The sequence below is a fragment of the Camelina sativa genome, chromosome 15 (genome assembly GCF_030686135.1).
Source record: "Camelina sativa cultivar CO46 ecotype springtype chromosome 15, ASM3068613v1".
NCBI lineage: Eukaryota > Viridiplantae > Streptophyta > Magnoliopsida > Brassicales > Brassicaceae > Camelina > Camelina sativa.
The window spans coordinates 25,566,813-25,590,809 of NC_141894.1; the positions used below are offsets into that span (position 1 = coordinate 25,566,813).

A 23,997-nucleotide genomic window follows, 5' to 3' on the forward strand; every position below is an offset into this window, starting at 1 on the left:
GAATAAAAAAGCTAAATAATTAATACATATTTTAATAAAAAAAAGTTCTACGTACCTTTTCTTTCTTCTTTCTCTTGTTGAAGTAATTTTAGAATGCTTTTAAAAACTTAGGTATAGAAGTAATTTGTAAACTTTTATGTGTTATTCTAGTTAGTCGAAAATCTTAACGTGTTAGTCAAGTAATAAACCTACTTTTATGTAATATTCTAGGTAATTTCCCTTATTATAATAATAAAATTCCAATAAAAATCATTTTTTAATTAATGTGCATATTCTCTTATGGAACACCACTGGATAATAGATGCATTCACTTGAAAACGCGGTTCAAGGCTTAATCTACTCTGTAAATCCACGACAGTCAAAACCGCATAAAGTCACCATTCATACAAAAACACTATTCATTTGCGTTACTCAAAAAAAAAGTGATTTGCGGTTTTGTACTACAGTTTTTTGTCTTTGACCGCTTTTGTAAGAACCATCAGTTTTATTACCCAGCGGATTTGAATAAAAACGCAACAATACTACAATATATTTTTAACTACAAAACTGCAGTTTTTTAACTAATTTGCTTTTTTTTTGAAAAACGCAAATCAATAATTTTTTGTATGAATGGTGAATTTATGCGGTTTTGACAAAACCACATTCGAATACCGCTTATATGATGTCACCATTCGCAACCTAAGGCACATACAACTTATCTTTAAATGAAATTTCAAAGTGTAATATATATAAGTAATTTTAGTAGTATGCATGTATAACCATTAATAAATCCAGTTATTCTAATAATAAATGAATTTCTTTAAAAAAAAATTCTATATTAACAACTGGATTTAAAAATATATATTCCATAATAATTCTTTTTATTTTGTAATACTTTTTTATGATCGAATTTTTTAATTTATTTTACAATATATAAATATATATATATATATATATTTAAATTTTAATAAATAAAATTTCATATTTATAGTTCATAAACGATATATTAAAATTATTTGTTCAATTGACTTTTAATTTTTACCTAAACTAATATTCTTAATATATTAAAATATGTATCCGCACTACAATTTTTTTCACCAATCAAACATTATTTTGCACCGCTTATTATGTGAAAAACGTACTTGTCCTGCAAATTTATTTCTCCCGCACGAACCGCAGTTGAACCGTACCGCATTGTTAAATCGTTTGTTCTGTACAACCAAATCTGCTGTCACCATTCAGACCAGGGAAAAATCCAGAGTTAAAAGTGCTTTAGCTGGAGTAGTTTCAGGATGGGTGACATTCGGGAAGTGATTGTCAGAACTGTGCGAGTGAGGACAAAACATAGGAAAAGATCAAAGGCAACATCATGGTGTGTCAAAGACATTTTCAAGAATACATTGGAAATTTTAGCATTAGTTACTATCAAAAGTTTTTATGACGTTAGAAAATGATCTTTAGTTTGGTTGTCGGAGCAAGCCATTTTGAGATAGCTAAAAGACGTGAACATGTTTTCTCTACACATGAGGAGGATAGAGCCGGGGTTTTCTCTATGGTGGAGGAGGTTGGACGCAAGATTATCTTCCCAAGAGAGGAAGGTGGAGGAGGTTGGACACAAGGTTATCTTCCCAAGGGAGAAAGGTGGATCCAAGGTTCTCTCTATGGTGGAGGAGGTTGGACGCAAGGTTCTCTTCATAAGGAAAGAGGGCAGAGCCGAGGTTCTCTCCATGGTTGGTCATACACTATTGTGATGTTACATCTTTGATTAGTATATTATGTAATATATTTTTTTATTCGAAATGTTTTTTGAGCCAATAATTTTAGTAATTAAAAAACTACGCAACAGTGAAAGTAAAAAGACGTATAATACGCTTTTAATGGTAACATACATATATAAAAGATTTGTCAATGAATATAAATCAGTATATTATAGCAAAAATAAAACTTATAAATAACGTTATTTATAAAACTTTAAACCCGCACATCAGGCGGGCCCTTATCTAGTATCAGTATACTTTAGAGTTGATCAGTACAATAATTGGATATTATACCAATCACAAATTATCGGTTAGGTAGGTTCCTCTCGGTTAATGATTTAAATAACACCGTCAATATATCTCCTCGCCAGTATTTTTTTGTTAAGCTTACTCTAATTCCATAATAACCAACCACACCTTTACAAAATTGTTCCAATTCCAACCCTATAAATATACTCACGTCGATCGAAATCAGACTAGACTTTTCTTTTTTCTTAGAGAAGTTTTTTTCTCCGGCTTAAGGAATTAAGAAGAAGAGAAGCTACGACAATGCCGCCTCATCCTCGCGAACTCAAGGCAGAAGACATCAGGCTCCCACCGGAGGTGACTCGCCTGCTCTTTAGCATAACGAGCGAAGAGATGTACGATATCTTCGGTAAGTACTGCGAGAACGGTGGTATTCGTCAGATTCGAATCGGTTGCGACAAGGCCACAAAAGGCACGGCCTTCGTTGTTTACGACGATATCTACGACGCCAAGAGAGCTGTCGATCGTCTCACCGGCTTCCAGGTAGCGAATCGGTACCTTATCGTGCAGTATTACCATCCCAATAAGATGAGCAAGAAGGTTGACCTGAAGAAGAAGGAAGAGGAGCTAGCTAAGTTGCAGGAGAAGTATGGAGTCTCTACTAAAGATAAGTGATCGATGTTCCTCGTGGCTGTCAGTTACTGCTGCGATTTAGGGTTTTTATTTATTTATTATTAATAATCAATTAGGGTTTTAATTGGGTGATGTGTTTTGAACTATTTTGCGCTTAAATCTTTTTAAATTTCAAATTGGCTATTACTTTAACAATTTGTTTGGCTTTGATCGTTGCAGGTGATGATCTTGGATAATATCCCAGTTTGGATGATCGAAGGCTTACTCGAAGCCAAAAATGACGAAGTGGCATCGTAGTTACTTGGGAGGCAAGCCAGTTTTAAGGATTTTAAGATTTCCTTCATTTTTTATTAGGATATGGAGAACCGACCGAGGTCGAGATGACAAAACCCAAAAGATGGAAATCAAGAGAATGTTTCTCTTTCTAGAAGAATCTAGAAGATTATGATAAATGTTAATATTGAGCTTAGGAAATTTAGCATTATCTCTAAATATATTGTTTAAATGTATCCTTATCTTAGTTTAGGAAATTCATCTGTATATAAGAGATATACAGCATAATCATCAAAGAAACATTTTTCTCTTTCAACAATATACAGTATAATCATCTTCTACCACTTTTTTTCATAATCTTTTTTTTTTCTACAAATATTCAAAAAGGTATATATTAATAACAACACTCTCCAAACACCTTTTTAGAAAATATTTATAACTAATCATGCAGTAATATACTTATTTATTTAGAATAATGATTTTCATTTTTATTATAATTATATGAGCTTTTGATCTTTCTAATAAAAGAAAAAAAACTGTGTGACTGTCTAAGTGGTAATTTGATCTCTAACTGCTTACAGAACATGATGCAAAAGCAAATCGGTAATTTACAGAACATACTTGTCCACATCTAAAAAGAGTGCGATTAAACATGCTCTCAATTGCTATATATTAAGGGAGAATTACTAGTTTGACCCAAATTGAGCAGTTAATTGCTAGATTAGTTCCTAAAATTTGAGGGTCAATTGGGTTAGTTTCTTACCGAAAATACCATTTTTTGCTTTGTTAGGAAAAAAAAAAGTCAATAATACCCTTGGTAAAAAATTTCTGCAATTTCGTTTTTTTTTTTTTTTTTTTAAAAGTCTGCCATACATGTAATGGCAGATTAATTTGTAAGTGGCAGATTTATTGTCCATGGCAGTTTTTTTTTTGCAGACTTATTTTAGATGGCAGATTAATTTGCAGAATTTGACGGCAGATTTGTTTTATATGGCAGATTTATTTGAAGTGTGTAACGACAGATTTTTTGTGGACAGCAGATTTTCTTAACGCGACAGACTTATTTATAAAGTCATGACAGATTTTCATTATTTTAGTCAAATTTCTAGGAATTTTGTGGCAGATTATTTATGATTGTTGTAACAGTTTTATTTTTCACTTAAAAATCTGTCACATTGCGACAGATTTATAAACGTAAAAATAATTGCTAGTTTGACATCTAGTGGTGACAGATTTTTTTTTAAGTTATGACTGATTTTTGGATTGAAAGAAAAATTTGTTGTTTGGTAACAGATTTTCGAAAGTCTTTTTAAAATTGCTATATTGACCCACATGCACAATATACGTTATGGCAGATTTTGTTATGTTATGACAGTTTTTTTTTCCTACTAAAAAATCTGCTGCTTTATAACAGATTTATTATACATGAATACAATGATAACATATTTGTTTTTTGTTGATATAATGACAGCAGATTTGTTATCTGTAATGACAAATCTATTATTTCGCGTTTGATAACAGATTTTTTATAACAGTTTTTTTCAGGGTAATGACAGATTTATTAGTGCCTTTTGTGACAGATTTTTTTAAGTTAAGCGACAGACTTTTGTAGCAGTTGCCATATATGGCGAGAATCTAGGGTTTACCCTTTTTTCTCTTTTGTATCGTGCCTCCCCTCCCCCTATATCGAGTGAATTTTTTTTCTCTTTTGGGTTCATCTTATATTTCCATAAATTCCTCCTTCCTCCTCTCCATTGTGGATTTAATCATGCTTTCTTCCTTTTGGGGTTCATAATCGACTTCTCTATTATTTTCTTTTTAAGGTGGTTTTTTTTTTCATCCCTTCCTTCACGTTTTAAAGTGATTCATATACAACCAAGAGAATATGAAGCAGGTGATTCTCGTTTGTGGTAATTAGATCTTTGACAACAACAAATGGTTGTTTGTTGTTGATAATGAAAGAGGTTCACGAATTCTACAATGTAACGATCAAAGCAGTTTTTTTGATGATTGCATTGGAATGGTATATGAGGATTACAGGCTGGATAACAAGGTACTTGATGTTGTCTTGAGTTACAAGATCTCGAAGAGGTTATTGCAGGATTTACCCGGTGATACACCACCAGTTATTATTGATAATTCTCGTCAGTTGCACACTTTTCTTGGACAATTGGAAAGGGATACAGGTCGACTTTGTGTTGAAGTGAAGAAGAAAATACAGACTGATTTGAATCACATAGGTAAGAAACGAGGAAGAGATGAAAATGATCAGGTTGGAGAAGAGTATCTTGATATGGCCAGCGACACAAATGAAGAATAGATGGATGAAGATGATAGTAGATTTGATTATTGTGATGATTCTGACGGAACAGATTCTGATTATGAGAATTTTACCCTGTATGGAATTCCACCAGAAGAAGAACCAGAAGAAGAGGATCATAAATTGCCAATGAAGAAAATGAGTTCATCTTTTTATATTGAAGAAAATAAGGAACATGTTGATGTCTCAAAGGTAGACTTGTCTTCTGTGAATTTGGCTGTTGGGCAAATGTATGATACAAAGGAGCACCTAGAAACACGGTTGAAGATACTAACCTTGGTACAAAGGTTTGATTATTTTGTTTACAAATCGAGACCAACACTATTGATTGTCAAGTGTTGGGTTAAAGGATGCAAGTGGAGGGTAAGAGCTGCAACATTAAATCACTTTCCAAAGTTTGAGGTGCGTGTGTTTATTTCAGCACATACATGTTCTGTAACAGAGCGCTCTACACGTGCCCGACAAGCAGATCATCATATTCTAGGAGAGTTGTACAAAGATTTTGTTGGTGGACCACCGATTCCAAAACAACAAGCAGGTAGACCAAAGAATTCAAGAATCAAATCGGCAATGGAAATTGCAATGGAAAAGAAGAAGCCAAGAAAACAATACACATGTGGTAATTGCAACCAAGTAGGACATAATCGCAAGACATGTACTCTATAATTTCCTAGTTTTTGTTATTTTCCCAAGTTCTCTTTAGATTTTTGTTGAAAATGACGATGCTTTCATTGACATAGAACTCTTTTTAGTTCAAAGTTCTTTTATATTCTCCCATTCTTTTGTTAGTAACAATTTAAAATTTAACATTAGTATATGCTTTACTCGTGGGAAAAATAAGAGAAATAGTCTACAAGTCTTCAAGTTATATTATCATCATTCACGTCCAAATTTAAAATTTAAAATGAGTATATGCTTTACTCGTTGGGGAAAATAAGAGAAATAGTCTACAAGTTATATTATGATCATTCACGTTCAAATTCACATGCGGTTGACCCTTGACCCGGTTTAGTTTGAGCTGAATGTAATAACAAAACATTACATGTCGTTAAGCTAACAAACACTACATGTCGCTATGTTTATATAATTATGAGAAGAAAAAAATTCACATTCAAAAGAAATAGTCTACAAGTTATATTATGACTCTCACGTTCAAATTCACATGCAAAAGAAGAAATAGTCTACAATGATAGTCTACAAAACGTAAGGAAATGAAGCAAAATAGTCTACAAGGACTCATCAACTAGGGAAGGGATGATAATAGCTTTAGCTTGAGGATATGAATCAGTCATGTTAGGTGGTATGGCTAATTCTCTGACTTCGTCGTATAATTCCGATGCAAGCTTAATCCGAAGAGCCAACATGTTCTCATCGCAAAGCCCATCAAATGATTTCCCAAGAGCTAAACATTCAATGTACTTAAGAGCATACACACCACAATCACCTGGATTTTCATTCCGAGGAACATTTTTCTTCACCCTTCTCAATTCCAACATTTTTCTTCACCCTTCTCAATTCCAACATTCCAAAATGTTAGATATCCAATGATCTCAAAAGAGAACTACTTACGTAACAATTCATGGCCATTTGGTTACTATATATTCCACAATTCTGACACGCACTACCAACAATCAGATGTAGTATAACTAACACCAAACAAGAGTCACCAAGAAAAGAAGAAAAAAGGTTTGTTCAGACTATTAGCTGCAGTATAGACATCAAGAACCAATGTAAAAAAACAAACATTCAACTCTCGAAAGCAATAATCTTAATCTGCAAATTATAAGCATTGCCATAGTTGATAGAATCCTGTAAATTTACTAACAGAAAAACAAAAATCCCATCCGTGAAGAAGGATAAAAAATATACCTGCTTTTAGTTTCGACAATTATCTGCAGATGGTTGATTTAATCTTCTGTTAAGTCCAATGCCACTTGTATATCAAATCCTCCTTAGTACTCTAAAATCATACAAACATCGTACAATTCAATGGAAATCAAAGAGCTTGCATAATGTAGACAGTGATAATTGGAGAAAAAATCATATCATAAAGTCTAACCGGAATTATCAAGCTATTGAGGAGCAAGACCCAAAACAAAAAGCCTAATCCTGCCCACCCAATCTGTCACAAGAGCAAGACCCAAAACAAAAACAAGGTTAATCTACAATTGCAATTAACAATTCTGTTCATTATTATAATAATCCAATTAAAACTCACCGCCGGAGAAAATCACCAACCATCGAAGCCACTAAGTTCAAAGCCACCGGAATTCCTTAACCCAACTACGCCGGCGTCTGTAACTGGATAGAGCAGTGAACACTGGTGATTACAAATCACCAACCACCAAAGCCGCTAAGTTCTTATTTCGCCGCTGGAACTCTTTAACCCAACACCGGTGATTACAGCTCTTAATCGCCGGCGGAAGATGATGGCAAATCGGGTTTTTATGGTGACTGTAAAACCTCTTCTTCGTTCTTCGTTCTTCGTTCTTCGCTGGCGGACGACACAAAGTTTTCTATTGTTTAAAAAAATAATGTCGGGTTTGGGATGTTTTGATTCTGGTCGATTTTTTTTTGGTTTTATTAACTTTTATTTCCTAATACAGTTTTATTTGGGCTTTTGGTTCGATTTTTTTTTGGTTTTATTAATTTTTATTTCCTAATACAGTTTTATTTGGGCTTTTAGTAATTTAAACAGTAAATTGTGTCATTCTAATTTTTCCCAAAAGGAGGGTGTCAATCCAGCAATATTTTTGTAAAATTGTGTCAATCTGGTCCATTTTCACATATATTAAACCATATAAACCATTTTCAGAACATGATGCAAAAAGGACAAGCATGTTGTAGATGTGGAAGAAGCAGAATATGAGCTGAAGAAAGAAGATATATATACAGAAATTTATTAAATTTGAGATGGATGAAAGTTATTATATTTGACTTGTTAATTTCTGCAGGTTTTTTACCGGTATTTTGTTTTGTATCCCACGTAGTAGATAGTCTACATAACACCCACTGAAGCCAAAAAAGAAACCAAGACATAGAATCTGAAATGGAAACGAGAACGCAAACAATATTAGGAAGCAAAGTCTACATAAGTACATAACATCCATTGAAGCCACACCAAAAAAAAAGACAAGTAAACCTTCTCAAGTACTCTGTTTGCAAAAACCCTAACTTACTAATCTTAATCTAAAGTCTTCTCCAACTTCTGGCTATCATTCCATCAGAGGAAGTGAGGACCGATGAGCTTTGCAATCTCGAGGAAGCCAACACGATCTTTGCCTTCGAATATCTTCTTCAGCTTCTCGTCACATAGTATTTCTCTCTTGTTTTGTGGGTCCTGAAGAACAAAATTAGTCAATCAGTAAAACATTGTACTACATGGCAAAGGAGGAAATAAGCAAGAGCTTTCTAAGAGAGTAACACAATAAGTTTTGGCTACTTGGTTGCTATAGACTATATAAAAGCTACAGAGAAACAACATCTTCAGCACTTGTAACACAAATAGAACAAGAATTTCAAGAGCTGAAAGAGAACCTAAACCAAACAGCAACAATACCAAAAGTTGCAGAGAAACAGCATCTTAAAAAATTGAAATACAATAGAAGAAGCATTTCAAGAGCTGAAAGAGTTCCATCTTGAGACATTTATCTAGAACTATAGGAAAAGGCTCAGGAACAGAGAGGCTGAGAAACATATCTGTCACCTCAAAGGACACACATTGCCAAACATGTTCAAGTCAGACTCAATCAAAGAATCAAAACTGCTTATACACATCTACCACAAAAATCATATGAAGCAATTGGTCACTACTATCAACTACTGCATAACATCTTCACTCCCAGTAAACAGATCTTACAAGACATTAAAACGCCCACAAAATCTTCAAACTACCTTTATTAGCTAATAATAGACAAGCTCTAGATTGCAACTATTCATAGAAACAAAGTTCTCAGCTTTAAGTTACACAGAGCAAGACAGCATAAGTAACAAGATGACAACCCTTATCCAATTTTCCTACCAGAAACCCTAAAATTTGACCCTTTTAAAACACCAAACAGCCAGATTGAAGAAATCAAGACATAACCCTAAGAAAGACCAAACCAGAATGTTGTAAGAGAGAAATTAGAATTGATTTACTTGAAGGTCGTGTTCTTTGATGTAAGCCCAAATGCGTTTGAGAGCTTGTGTGCGAGGGATTTCAGGAAGACCGACGATGTCTTGCATCTCAGGGGTCACTGGTCGAGGCTTCATGATACCGCGTGGAACTCTCTTATTGGTTGCGGTTGGCTCCGAAGACTCAGTCGCAGATGTTACTGCTAGGACCAAGCGTAGCTTAGCCGCTGGGTGAGAGGCGAGCCTGAGAGACGAAAGAGGGGTCGATGCGTTGCGGAACGATGGCGTTTTGATGCAGAGGAAGGTGGAGAATGTTCCGGAAGAAACCGCCATTTTCGGTGTGATTTTGTCTGTGTGGTAGTGGATTTGGGGAAGACGAAAGGGGGGTTTTGTGTTATCCTTTCAACTTTTTTTTTTTAATTTTTGGTTTTCTGATTTTTGGGGTTTTGTCTTAATCGAGGAGAAATATTTATTTGCCCTTTACTTTTTCTTTTTCTTTTTTTTCTTAAGTTTTTTTCCATTTTTCTTAAATCAGGCTTATCGAAGGATGGGATAGACACCTAACAAGAAAATCAGAAATTAAACGAGAATTAATTAGCAACTAATTTTAAAGTTACTATTTCTAGTTTTTATATTAACCAAACACTTACAACTAAACAAACCCATTTATACATATGGGCCTTTACTAAAATAATGGTCCAATGTTATTTTTCTTTTAGTTTCTTCTCCTTTGCATCTTCTTCTTTCTGTACGACCACACCATGTCACCACCAGTTCTTCTGCTCATGCTTCCTATGTGTTTTTCATCATCAATGCATCTTTCACTTTCTCCAACTTCTCTGTTGCAGGATTAAGTAATGAATAAACTTCCAACACTCCCTCTTGATTCATTTTCTTACTCCCCAAAATTCAATTTAGGGATTTGATCCCAAGGCTTCTCCTCCTCCTCTGTGATTCACCTCTTCAATGTATGAATCTCTTGACATTGTCACAGCTTACTGATGAGTTCTCTTGCTTCCTCATGAATCGTTCTTTTTGTCCAAAGCATAACAATCTGAAAATCAAATGGATGTTTTCTACTCCAAAATGGAAAGAACAAAAGAGTACAGTCTCAAACGTCAAATACAAATTGTGCCTTGTAAGTGTGTAGTACTTGATGAGTATTCCATTGATCAGTCGATTACATTTATACAAGGGAATCATATCTGAGCAAGATCTTATACAAGTAATATTCTAGGAACCAAATATATGTGAAACATATCCTAACTAACACTCCCCCGCAGTCAGAACGGGAGGAGGGCGGACGTTCAGGCTGGTTCGAAAATCATTGAACAATGGAGACGGGAGGCCCTTGGTGAAGAAATCCGCATACTGTAATGAGGACGGTACATGGAGAACACGAACATGTCCAAGAGCCACCTTTTCACGGACGAAGTGAATATCGATTTCCATATGTTTTGTATGTTGATGTTGCACCGGATTGGTGGAGAGGTACACCACAGAGACATTGTCACAATACACCAGTGTTGCTTTGGTGAGAGGACAGCCAAGATCAAGCAAGAGATTACGTAGCCAAGAAGTCTCTGCAACAGCATTGGCGACACCCCGATACTCTGCTTCCGCACTGGACCGAGAGACGGTCTCTGCAACAGCACTGGAGGACCAGGAGATGAGGCTGTCATCGAGGAACACCGCGTAACCAGACGTAGAGCACCTTGAGTTTGGGCAGCCAGCCCAGTCAGCATCAGAATAGGCAACGAGATCAGTGGTGGAGTCTTGTGGATTTGAAGACCATGAGTGATCGTGCCTTTGATGTAGCGCAAGATCCGTTTGAGAGCTGTGAGATGATTCTCTCGCGGGTCGTGCATAAAGAGGCATACTTGCTGAACTGCAAACGCAATGTCGGGGCGTGTAAAAGTCAGATACTGGAGGGCGCCGACAAGACTTCGATAAAGAGTGGGATCAGCGATCGGAGGACTAGACGTTGCTTCAAGCTTGCTTGCCGTATCAACCGGAGTGTTGCAAGGATTGCAATTTGTCATGGAGGCACGATTGAGGATGTCAGCCGCATAATTCTGTTGACTGAGAAGAATGCCGGCTTTGTTGTATTTGACTGCAATGCCGAGAAAGTGATGAAGTTTCCCGAGGTCAGTGAGATCAAACGCATCCGCAAGATGAGAGACAATCTTGTCAAACAGAGCTGGTGACGACGCTGTAAGGATTATGTCGTCAACATACAAGAGAAGATACGCCCTGTTTGAACCAAAACCATACAAAAACAGAGAGTTATCACAGAGGCTTTGACAAAAGCCTACCTGACGAGCCACCAAAGCAAACCAAGTGTACCAGGCCCGGGGAGCTTGCTTCAATCCATAGAGAGACCGGCAAAGCAAGCAGACGTGGTTAGGTTTGGTTTTGTCGATGAATCCAGGCGGTTGATGCATGTAGACGGTCTCATTAAGATCGTCGTAGAGGAAGGCGTTCTTGACATCGAGCTGTCGTAGAGGCCAATTTCTGTTAAGAGCAACATGAAGAACGGCACGGATAGTCGCAGGCTTCACCACAGGACTGAAGGTCTCGTCACAGTCTATGCCAAGTTGTTGTGATTTGCCATTGGCCACCAAGCGCGCCTTGTAGCGAGAGAGCTTCCCATCTGCATCAAACTTATGACGAAAAAGCCACATAGAACGAATAATGTTAGTGTTCTTAGAGCGTTCAACCAAATCCCACGTCCTGCGTTTAATAAGAGCATGGTGTTCCACCCCCATGGCACCATTCCAATAAGGATCATTTGCAGCCTGCACATGTGAAAGAGGGAGGGGAGAGATGTTGTCGGTATGAAGACAAACCAGAGCACGAGGTTTTGTGATGCCATTCTTGCTCCGGGTTGTCATCGGGTGTGTATTTTAAGGCGGCAAAGCCGACGGTGAAGGAATACCGTCGGAAGGAGAAGGAACAGGCCTTGATGGTGGGATAGGCGGAGGAAGAAGAGGAACTGGTTTTGGTGTGTTTGGCGGTGGAAGTTGTGAGAATGGGAAGACATTTTCGACAAAGACAACATGACGTGAGAGTAGGATTTTGCGAGATGCAATGTCAAGACAACGATAACCGCGATGGTTAGCAGGATAGCCAAGAAACACGCATGCGACAGACCGGGGAGCCAGTTTGTGAGGAGCCGTGGATAGCACGTTAGGGTAACAGAGGCATCTGAACACTCGTAAATGATCATATGTCTGAGGTTTGTTGAACAAACGAGAGAACGGAGTAAGGTTGTTGATGGAAGATGATGGTAAAAGGTTGAGTGTGTGAGCAGAGGCCAGGAGAGCTTCGACCCAGAAAGTGTAAGGCATATGAGCTTGTATCAGAAACGTGCGCAAAAGGTTGTTGATAGTACGGAGCATACTCTCAGCCCTACCATTCTATTGGGAGGTGTGCGGACACGATAACCGAAGTTCAATGCCAGAGGAGGCTAAATACTCAAGGAAGGATCGACTTGTGTATTCTCCCCCGTTGTCACACTGGAGGGCTCGAATGTTTTTGTTGAACTGCGTTCGAACATAGGCGGAAAACTGCAAAAACTGCCCAAAATCACTTTTCTTTTTGAGAGGACAGACCCATATAAAGTGAGAGAAGTCATCCATAAATAAGAGATAATATTTGAAACCACTGTTGCTTAAAACTGGAGATGTCCAAATATCTGAGTGAACAATATCAAATGGTTCTGTAACAACAGTAGACGAAGAATAAATCGGAAGACGAGAGTGTTTCCCTAAACGACAAGCATGACATACAGACGTGATGTCAGCTTTATTAAAGCCAAAAGAATGTAGAGAGCGCTGAACTGAACTTCCCGGATGACCCAACCTACGATGCCAAAGAGAACTACCCAAGGTGAGAGCGAGAGGAGGAGATGGTTGTGTGGTGGGTGTCTTCGAATACAGTGGTCCCGGACTGTCACATCGGAGGAGAGTCTGCTTGGTCGGAAGATCCTTAATAGAGAAACCAAAGGGATCAAATTCAATAGTACAAATGTTGTCAGTAACAAAGCGACGAACTGAAATCAGGTTTTGAACAAAGGATGGACAAACAAGCACATTTTGAAGTTGAAGAGCACGGGACGGGGTAAGTAAGGTTCCGTGACCAGAGTTTGTGACAGGAGCAAGTGATCCATTACCGACAATGACAGAGGGAGTTATGCTCTTATTAAAAACAGTCGTGAGATTACCTGGTTGGGAAGTAACGTGAGCAGTGGCGCCTGTGTCCATGACCCAAAGAGTGACAACAGGATCCTGAAGCGTCATTGTGTTGAACGCATGAGCAAGAGCCGTGGGAACTAATGCAGAGGAAGACGTGTCCCCGGTGCCGTCCTGAACGAGATGAGCCTGTGGATGTGGAGCATAGGATGGGAAACCGGTGTGTGGACGAGTCGGTGGAGCGAACTGTTGTTGGTACGGGTATGGGGACGGATAGTACGGGTATGGCCACGGAGGAGCATTGTAGTTCCACTGAGAGGGAGGATAGCTGACTGGTTGAGAGCCATAGGATCCAGGCAAGAAGTGACCAGAGTTGTTGTTGTGACGTCCTCTACCACAATTTCCGCGACCACCACCGCGTCCCTTGTGTTTGTTGTGGTTGCCTCTGTTAGTGTAGTTGGTGGAGGGAGGTTGATCAGCATTATGAACGGTCGGAGAGGAGGCCGTGGCGGCTGGTGTAGCAGGGGGACGAACCTGCTTCTTAAGGCAGTCTTCCTCCGACTGCAGCATGGAGCGAGTGGTTGTAAAGCTGGGAAATGGGGATCGATGACGGATGACGTTGTGAATGCCATCGAACTTCTCGTTTAAGCCATTCAGACAATGCATAACGAGAGCACGGTCAGAAACAGGGGAGTCAACATTGGCCAACAAATTAGATAAGGTTTTCAATTTGCGGCAGTACTCCTGGACTGTTAGATCGCCAATGGTGATAGTCCGCAATTCATTCTCCAGTTGGAGAGCACGGCTTTCTTTGTTGTCACGAAACTGATTCTCCAATGCAAGCCAGAGATCACGAGCAGTGCTTTTTGACTTAAGAATTGTTTCGGTGAGGGAATCGATGATGGTGGCGTAGATCCACATCTTCACAAGACCATCACGTTCTTTCCAGACCTTCTCTGTGTCTGGTGTAGCGGCGGTTGTGCCGTCGAGGTGTTCGAGCACGCCAAAGGTAAGGCAGTGTGTTTCGAACAGTTCTCTCCACACATCATAGTTCATCTTTTCGAGATCCAAGATGATTGGTATGTATGCTCGGATCTGACTGATGCCAAATGGCTTATCGGATGAAGTAGATGTGGGAGTGGTAGGAGCCATCGCGAAAAGGTAAACGAAAGAAGGAACAAAGGAATTGAAAAACAGAGGAAAAGAGAAAAAATGCAAGAGATCGCGAGATCAAGAGGCTTCTGATACCATGTAAGTGTATAATACTTGATGAGTATTCCATTGATTAGTCGATTACATTTATACAAGGGAATCATATCTCAGGAAGATCCTATATAAGAGATATTCTAGGAACCAATTATATGTGAAACATATCCTAACTAAATGCCTAACTTAAATAAGGACAAGGTAGAAGAAAAAATCACCAAAACCAATTGAGAACAGCTCAATACTTAAACAAAACTAAGTGGGACAACATATTCTCTAACAACTTATAGGGTCAAAAACTGCATCACCAAAGATTTAGTATAGAAAAAAACAAATGGAAAGAGACAACTGCATCCATCAGTGTAAACATGTTTCTGATCACTTCAACTTCTTAAAGAGACAAGTGCTCAACGATTAACTGGAAGCATCAAAAGAGAGCAAGTAACTGAAACCAATCAAAGCTCCAAACAAAAGTACAAACGCATCTGGAAAATATTAAGAGGCAACATTTACATGAAGAACTTACCTTTTCAGTCTATTCACCATGGAGAATTGCTTCAACCTTGACCTAACAATATCCCCTAAATGAACATTTGGAGCTTAGCATTCTGTATCCAACAATGATCTTTAAGAAGGAAATAGAGACCGACTTCACTTCAGCGGCGGTTTCTCAACTTCAAATCCAACCGAAGAAAAAACAAGTTGAATAAGAAAAACTGAGTTAAAATCATTTCATTACCAAGAACTTCCTGAGGAGTCAAACACTTAGTGGGATCAGGTTCCAACATCTGCTTCACAAGGCTCTTTGCGCTCTCTATTGTCTGTGACCAATGATCTCTCTTAAATATTGCAAGAGCCACACCGTGTTCAGTATCTGCAATCAAACATAGCCTTTGATCAAGACAAAGAAACACACACTTTAAAATCAATCTCAATCTAGACATCACCACAATAACCGATCCAGATAGGCAGATACATTACCTATTAAAGACTCAAAATGAAGTAAAGTTTAAATCTTTGAACAAAGAAACCACACACTAACAGATTTGCTTGACAAAGAGCATATCTAAAAACCAAATAATTTATCCTAAAGATTCAAATTCAGAACAAAAGTTTACATTTTTGACACATAACATATCATAACACTAACAAATTTGCTTGGATATTACAATTTTCTGGATTTAGAACAGACCTCAAGCTGATTTTCATAGAGATTAAGGACAAGGACACTTTGAAACTTTTCAAATGCTTGAGTTTCAGTTTCCGACCAGACAAAACAACTTGGTCCAATGGATGCTATGAAGCTTGTTGCAATGTACTCACAACCTTCGCAGCTTCTTCCTCCGCCACCGTTGCAACAATTATGATTCCAAATCGCGTTAAAAAGAAAAAGTTGTAATCGAGATGTTTTGTGATTTTCATATGCAACATAGGTTGAAAAAGCGAGTTAGAAATAAGAGGAATAAATTAAGAACTAAAATCTGTAGACATAAAGAAGAAGAAATCGAGTGAAATCGATCGATAGAAAGAAGGAGAACGATCAATTTTAACAAAGAAGAGAAGACAATTATGTGTCCACCTAGGAGTAAAAAACCTAAGCTGTATTAATTGTTATAATTTGATAGTTTATTGATTTTTACCGAAGTGTCAACACCTGCTTCAATACAAAAGCTGATGTGTCATAAGTGAAAAGTAACACATTGTGTTTTTATTGTATTGATTTTATTAAACTAATTTATACTAATAAAAAGTAAAAGCTACAAGCTTCTAAGGCTGTCCACCTAGGATTTAAAACCTCCAATTGTAATAAGACATGTCACTCATTAACATTTTTTAAAGTTTCCAGAATTTTCTATATTAAGAATTATTTTAAAACCACCAATCAGGATTTGACATGTTTTCATTAACATTTTTTTAAATTTCCAGAATTTTTTAGAAAAAGAAAAATTTTAAATTTATGGAAATAAAAGAACTATGAACAATATCCCACATTGGCTAGAAAAGTTTTAAACAATGGTTCAGAACCAGTATAAATAAGATTAATATGCTTCCAACAACGAATGAGCAGGAAAGCTTGATTTATCAAGTGTCCAAGTTTAAAAATTATTTAGTTTGATCCGTTTTTTATTTGATTATATTAAAACTTTAAAAGGTTTCAAAAAATATTATAATTTTTAAAATTCTTAAAAGTTTAAATATTATAAATATTGAAACTTTTAAAAGTTCTTAGCTTTTAAAAAGTTTTTAAATATTATAATTTTTAAATTTTAAAAGTTTAAAATATTATAAATATTGAAACTTTTTAAAAGGTTCAAATTTTATATTTCGAAACCTTTTAAAAGTTTAAAATACTATAAATATTGATGTAAAACATAAATTATCTTATTTATCTACGTTTGTGCTTTTTTTCTTATGAGCTACAAAACATATTTTTGTGTATGATTTTATAGATGAGTTGATATTCTTTCATTACTTTATTATTTTTGGGTCTAAGGAAGAAGAATTGATATCGCAAGACTTTGATTTGATGTTTAAATCAAGTTTTGGAGTTTAAAGAAGAAAGATAGACAACAAACACACATGTTTTATTAGCTATACATAGGCATGACCAGAGTTACGGTTGTCACGTTTATGGTTTATTAACCATCGGTTATGGTTAGAAATATTGTTTAATCTTAACTATAACCGTTTAAATATTGTTTAAATATTGCTTTTTTAGAAATATTGTTTAAGGTGTTGATTGGTTCTCTCGCTACCTCCCGCAAACACTGCGTTTGCGGGTGGTAGCGGTTGCTAGCGATTGGAACCAATCACACAAAACGCTCCTAATCGCTCCTAATCGCTTCCAACCGCTCCAAACCACTGAATTCCAAAAGATGTTTCGTGTAAGCGTTTGCGGTTGCGGGCGATTGCGGTTGGGATTTTTTTTTGTAAAAAAACTTTAAAAAAAATCAATGATAATAATTTTTTTTTGGTTATATCTTATATCTAACCATTTTACTCATTAAGGATGAGAGAAAATGAAGTACGCATACGATTGCAGAGATTATAAAATAAACAATTAGAAGAAAATAATTGGATTAACAATAACCCGGAAAATTTGATGTAAATTTAATGACACATCACATATAAGTTCAAAATATCTAAATAAATATAATATTTCATTAGAAATTTAAGAAAATAAGATTATTTGTGAAAAAAAAAATAAAACAAATCACCAGTGACTCTTCTCAACTCTCACTTGACCATTCCTACCGATGCAACTACTGATCCACGATCTAAAAGAAAAGAGAAAAGATCGACGATCTAAAGCATATGTTTTGTCATTTATCAAATTACTTGATTAAATTTTTGGTGAAAAGCCAAATGTGTAAAGGAATAAGTATTTCAATATGAAATTTATTTGTTTTTTGAATAATTATTTTTGTATTTTTTTAATAAATTTTAATTATAAATCAAGTTTAATAAAAATTTTGGTGTTTTTAAACATTTATATATTATATATCACATTTGTTACATTCCAATCGCTATTGCACCCGCTGGTCAACCAGTCGTAACCCTCCCGCAAATGCACCAATTTTAAACCGCTAAACCAGTAGGTCAAAATGCTTAGTAACGCTTGAAACTGCAATCGCCCGCTTCCGCAATCTCTCGCAACCGCAACCGCAGCGTTTGAACCAGTCAAGCCCTAACTATATACGGTTACGGTTATTTGAAAATATGATACAGTTGATATTATTTGATGATATAACATAATTGATATTATTTATTATAATTAATATGTTATTATAGTGTACTCATATTTCTATATATCATATGATTCATATTAAGTAAAATATTATTAGTATATTTTATTATGTTTTTAAAATATTATAAACTAAGTAAGGATTTTGGTTGGAGAAGATTATAAACGTGTGGATCTAAAACAAAATAAGTATATAGATAAAATTATCAATAATTGGATGCATGTGTTAACTATGCTGCTTTTCATGAATTTCATAAATTTTATGAGAAAATAAATAATTTTGTTCTTGGAGTTTGATGGGTTAACAAGTTGTGTGGTAGTCTAAAAAAGGTTTTTCAGTGGAAAAATGTGAAGAAGTTGACGAGTAGAAAGATGAAAAAAAGTATAACGAATAACTAGACGGTAAAAGTAATAATGAAAATTACCACAAATTTTGACAATAAAAATGATAATACTAATTTTTTTTTTTTATAAAATAATATTTTATTACCGTAATCAATCAGATATAATTTTCATCAAAATATATATAATAAACCCACGCGTAGCGTGGGTTCAAAACCTAGTAATAAAATAAAAATATATAGTACTAAATATATGTATAATTATTTTTATGTTAAAAGAAAACATCGAATAAAATATAAAACTATAGTATTGTCTTTAAAATTACGCTAAATACATAAAAACATAATTTTAAAAGAAAATTTTATGGTTTTCATTTATAAGTTTATACATTAGTTATTGTAAAACATCATAAACTCTTAATTTAAATGTCTAAATAACAAAAATAATAATTCATTGGTTTAAAAAATAACCGCTAACAAAAAAGTAAGCGTAAAATAATCGGTTTAGACGGGTTATAATCAAATTAGATAGACATAATTGAATAATCGATACTAGGCGGAGATTAATAATTAATCAAGGCAGAGAGGATGGGTCTAGCGATTTTACGGGGTGTAATTGGTGCTAGACGAAGATTTTTAAAACAGAGGTGTTTTTAATTAAAACAGATTAAAGGCCTTTCTGAGTATTTAACAAAACTTTTTTTTTATAGTGTTGCATGTTTGAATTCGATAATATTTTTAAAATCTATACTATTAAAGTCAAAAGTACTCATAGACCAACTTTTGTACCATGATTTTGTTCTGATAGTTTTTAAATAAAAAAGTTAGTAATCAATAACTATTTATACATTAGTATATCATTGAAATAAAATTCTCTAACCTTTCAAATTAAGTCGGAGACGCGCGGATCATTTAATACCCGACAAGTTGACCCGATTTTCTCTTCAAATATATTTATTATGTATTAAATTAACCATCATTTTGCTTAAATCTTAATCGGTTAGAATATTTAATTAAAGAAAACATATACATCAGGATTAAATAAAGGAAACGTTTTAAATACATAAGAAATCAAATCTAAATTTCTGATTCTTTATAAATATTTTAGGAAAAAACGGAAAATAAGAAAAGGAAATTACAGTTAATATTTGTGCATATTTTTTTTTCACAGTTTTAGGAACAAATAAATAAATTCAGTTTAATTTTGAAAACAATTTAAAATAAAATTTAAATTACTTTAAATGGTACTTTAAAATAGTAAAGTATTCATTATATTCTTAATAATATAAAGTTAATTAATATATAAGATATGTGAAATTAATAAAAACCGATTCAAATTATTTTAATGGAAATAGAAAATATATCTAAAATCAACTTATTTTAAATAATCTCTAAACACACAAGATATGCAAGAAATATCTTTAAAAAGATCTTATGTAACTAATATATTTTGTAATCATATTAGTTATTAAGAATATAATGAATACTTTATATTATAACTAATATAATGAATACTTAAAAAGATCCAATATAATTGTACATTATAGTCAACCAATTATAATTATTGAATTTTAGAGTTTTAAATACTTATTTTAGGATAATTATAATTATATAATTAGGGTATTTGAAACCCTAAAATAAGTATTTAAAACTCTAAAATTCAATAATTATAATTGGTTGACTATATTGTATTACTATATATTTATGCAAAATTGAATATTAATAAGTAGTTTTTTAATTTATTTACTATAAACAAATCTTTTATTGCAGAAGGAAATAAATTATATGTCAAAAAATGTGAAAAGGCACAAAATTCAGTTATGTTCTTACCCAAAAATTTTGGACGATAAAAATTGTCTAATAGTTAATTATTTAAAAGAGAACATTTATGGGAGCAATTTACGGGTAGGAACGAGATGAAACAAGACAGGACAAGACAAGATGGGATGGGACGAGATATTTTTGCTATTCTAAAATAGTTATGTGTAGGTTATATACGTGCAATAGTCCAAACTAAAACCAAATTAAAATATGATATTTGGATTTAACACCTTTAAGCATACCGCTATCGCTTAAAAACTGCAAAAAGATCATTGTATATTTGTTACCGTGCAAAGGATTAACGATGTTTTATCAACGTACTTATCTAAATATATTTTAACATTTACCATGTAAGTAAACCAAATATACTACTCAACACTATTTAAAATTTCGAAATTATAAAAGAAGTAAACCAAATATACTACTCAACAATTACCATATAAGTAAACCAAATATACTTATCTAAATATTTTTTAACATTTACCATGTAATTAAACCAAATATGCTATAGCACGGGATGTCACCTAAGTACATTAAAAACGAAGTCTTTTTGTATAGTACAACATATTTAGAACAAAGTCCAATTTTAGTAACGACAAAAAAATATGTATTTTTCTTCATAAACAAAAAATTAGTTGAGAGGAGAAGTCTCATCATAAAAAAAAAAAAAAGTAGTTATCGTGTGTGAGTTCACCCTAGCCGCTCTCTCTCTCTCTGGCACGATCCCCAATGTCTCACCCCCTGGCGGCGTCAATTCAGATTAGCATCACCGGGAAACTGTGCTGTCGCTCCCGTGTTCTCTTTTTCTACCCAAGCTTAGTCTTTTTCTGTTTCGACGGTGAACGCACCAGAGGTTCACCAAGTACACGCCCATCGACTCTGGCCATGCTCCAGCTTTATCCCCTCTCCCTCCCTCCGTGTCTCCCGGTGGTTCCTCCCAGTGAGGTGGTTCTCACGAGTTATCAGCCTCTCAATGTCAAATCTGAGACTCTGAAACACCATCTTTACCTTGTGTCTCGTCTTTGCTACATGCTTCCCTTGAAGACAATCCCATCATCTCTCTGCTCCTTGGATCTAGATTCCTTCACCAAGCAGCTTGTTTGGTTGCAGTTAGACAAGAGCTCTGTGTTGACGCCTGAGTTGTGCAAAACCTTGACAATCCCCCAAGACCCAAACTATGCTCTTCACAAATCCAGGTCTGTTTCAAAATTTCAATTGCTTTCCCGTAACATACCTTGTTATCGATTTATGATTTCAATTGTCCAAAGACTGCAATTGGAACATAATACATCATTGGTGCTCTGCTGTTGCAAAGATTATTTGAGAACCCTGCCATTAGTTTAGGGTCCCTACCTCTAACCGCCAAAGACTGATGAGGACCGGCATAATGACCTTTTCTCTGTTGAGAGATGGTTACCGGTTCCTCTAAAGTTGGCATTATCTGTTTCAGCTGCGCCATCAAATATCCCAATTACTACCTTGCATTAACTGTTCTGAAACCGAAAGTAACAGGAAAGTTGACATTATGATCTTCTCTCCATGGAGAGGAGATTACCGAAGCATTCATACCATTCTCTACATATCTTCCTTGTGCCATGAATATTGTCATGTATAAATCACAAAAGCTAGGAATGACGTTCTCCCTTGGCAAAGTCTAAAGAATATTGGCATTATGACCATAGCTCATAGAAGTGTGGTTACCGAAACTTCCTCAAGAAAGCCATGCCCACCCTTAATCCACCAAACATCCTCCTCCTTGCCAATGAACCAATCAAGCCATTGTGTCTCTCGGCTATGGAAACCCTCTCAACGTCCCAATGTCATCTTGATATGGACCATCTACCACATCTTCACCTTGTCAAAGAATATGGCGTCGCTGCACCTTGAGTTAGCTTGCGATTTGATGCTCTGCTCAAATCTTCAACACCTCTTGGCCATGACTGTCGACTTATTTATCTTTAATTTTGTTTGTTTATGTTTATTATCAAGCCTTTTCTTTGAAAACTCTCAACTTTGTAGTCCTGCTTATTTTGTGTGATTGAATGAAAAGATGACTTGTTTGCCAAAAAAAAAACAAAAACAAAAACAAAAAGTTAGTTATTTTTTTTTAATTTTTCTTTAAAGAAAACATTAGGTTTTGTATCAATTCAAAAAAAAACATTAGTATGTTTTGTAAGACACTACTAGATAATCTCAATTAAAAGAAGTTTCAAATTCTGATATCCAAACACAAATGTATAAAGCCGTTTGATTGTAAAGAACAATAAAATATTTTAAAAACCTAGAAGTATAATAATGCCTATAAGTCGTCTTAAATTCTCAATAATTTAAAGTCATCCTTAATCTTCATATAATTTAAAATCATCCTTTAAACCCGTAACAAAATTTTATCATGCTTTGCTACAATCTAAAGTCTATTTTTCGTTCTCGAATGGCTGTGTCTTTCATGTTTGTATATGCCGTACTCTGATGTGGCCTAAGGGGGGGTGTTGGACGGGAGAAAGTGAAAGAATTTATTAGACATTTAAATTCCAGTGTTATTGGACTAAACATTTTATCAAGTCTTTTAAATCCATCTGTTATTGGATTAAGTACTTTTAAGTACTCTTTAAATTCATTTGAATTCCAGTGTTATTCAAATCGTTAACTTTTCATTGCTATTAAATTCTGGTGTTATTAGATTTTATGTATTTTATAATAGCAACTTGATTTAACTAGAATGTTAAAGAATTGTTAGTGTAAATTGTGAAGAAAAAAATCTGACCTTTTAACATGGGATTTGGATAATACTTTGCACGTAAAATAAAAAATGGCCAGAAAACACATGCACGCTCTGGTTTGAAGGCTTTCTTTCTATCTTTTGTAGTGTTCCTCAAATAATCTGCTGTGTTATTTTGATTGATTCTCTTCGTTTATACCATCTCGATTCCAACCATGTGTTTTTTTGTTTTGCTTTTGGTCGATGTCGTTGTCTCCTCTCTGCCGATGTATTGGAGAAACTTCGGTGATTTTGATCCCTTCACAAAATATTAGAAATAGAATCATGTATTGGTATGTGATTCAATTTAACGTCTTTTACTTTGATCTCCTTGCCCTGGGAACTAATTGGATATTGCGTACAGAGCATACTATTGGACCATGTTAGAAGACCTTTCCTTTATCGCTTAGAGTTACCATTGTATAGCACGTATGTAATATTCTCGTAGGACAACATATCCCTCTATGTATATATATTGTTTGGTGATGAATGAGGAAGATATACAATTCTCTGCAGAACCTTTGACATGGTATCAGAGCATGAACATTAAAAAAAAAAACAGAGGAAGAAGGAAAAGAAGAAGAAAGACGAAGACAATTGAGAGATGAT

The 23,997-nt window shown here is 35.0% G+C and overlaps 1 protein-coding gene and 1 pseudogene across 1 annotated transcript; one reads left to right on the forward strand and one right to left on the reverse strand.

Annotated features, from left to right (window-relative positions):
• Positions 1–2,285: 2,285 nt before the first annotated feature.
• On the forward strand, positions 2,286–2,657 carry LOC104773549 (splicing factor 3B subunit 6-like protein pseudogene; annotated as a pseudogene).
• Positions 2,658–8,253: 5,596 nt separating this feature from the next.
• LOC104773547 (zinc finger CCCH domain-containing protein 44) lies at positions 8,254–9,791 on the reverse strand. Its single transcript, XM_010498185.3, has 2 exons — positions 9,349–9,791; positions 8,254–8,548 (listed from the first exon to the last, which is right to left on the reverse strand). Exons 1-2 carry the CDS (start codon positions 9,655–9,657, stop codon positions 8,432–8,434), a joined length of 426 nt encoding a protein of 141 aa, XP_010496487.1. The 5' UTR covers positions 9,658–9,791; the 3' UTR covers positions 8,254–8,431.
• Positions 9,792–23,997: the final 14,206 nt, after the last annotated feature.

Coding starts and splice junctions, on each gene's coding strand:
- LOC104773547 (XM_010498185.3), bottom strand. CDS start 9,657: ATGGCGGTTTCTTCCGGAACATTCTCCACCTTCCTCTGCATCAAAACG. Junction 8,549..9,348: donor TCAAAGAACACGACCTTCAA/GTAAATCAATTC, acceptor TTTGTTCTTCAG/GACCCACAAAACAAGAGAGA.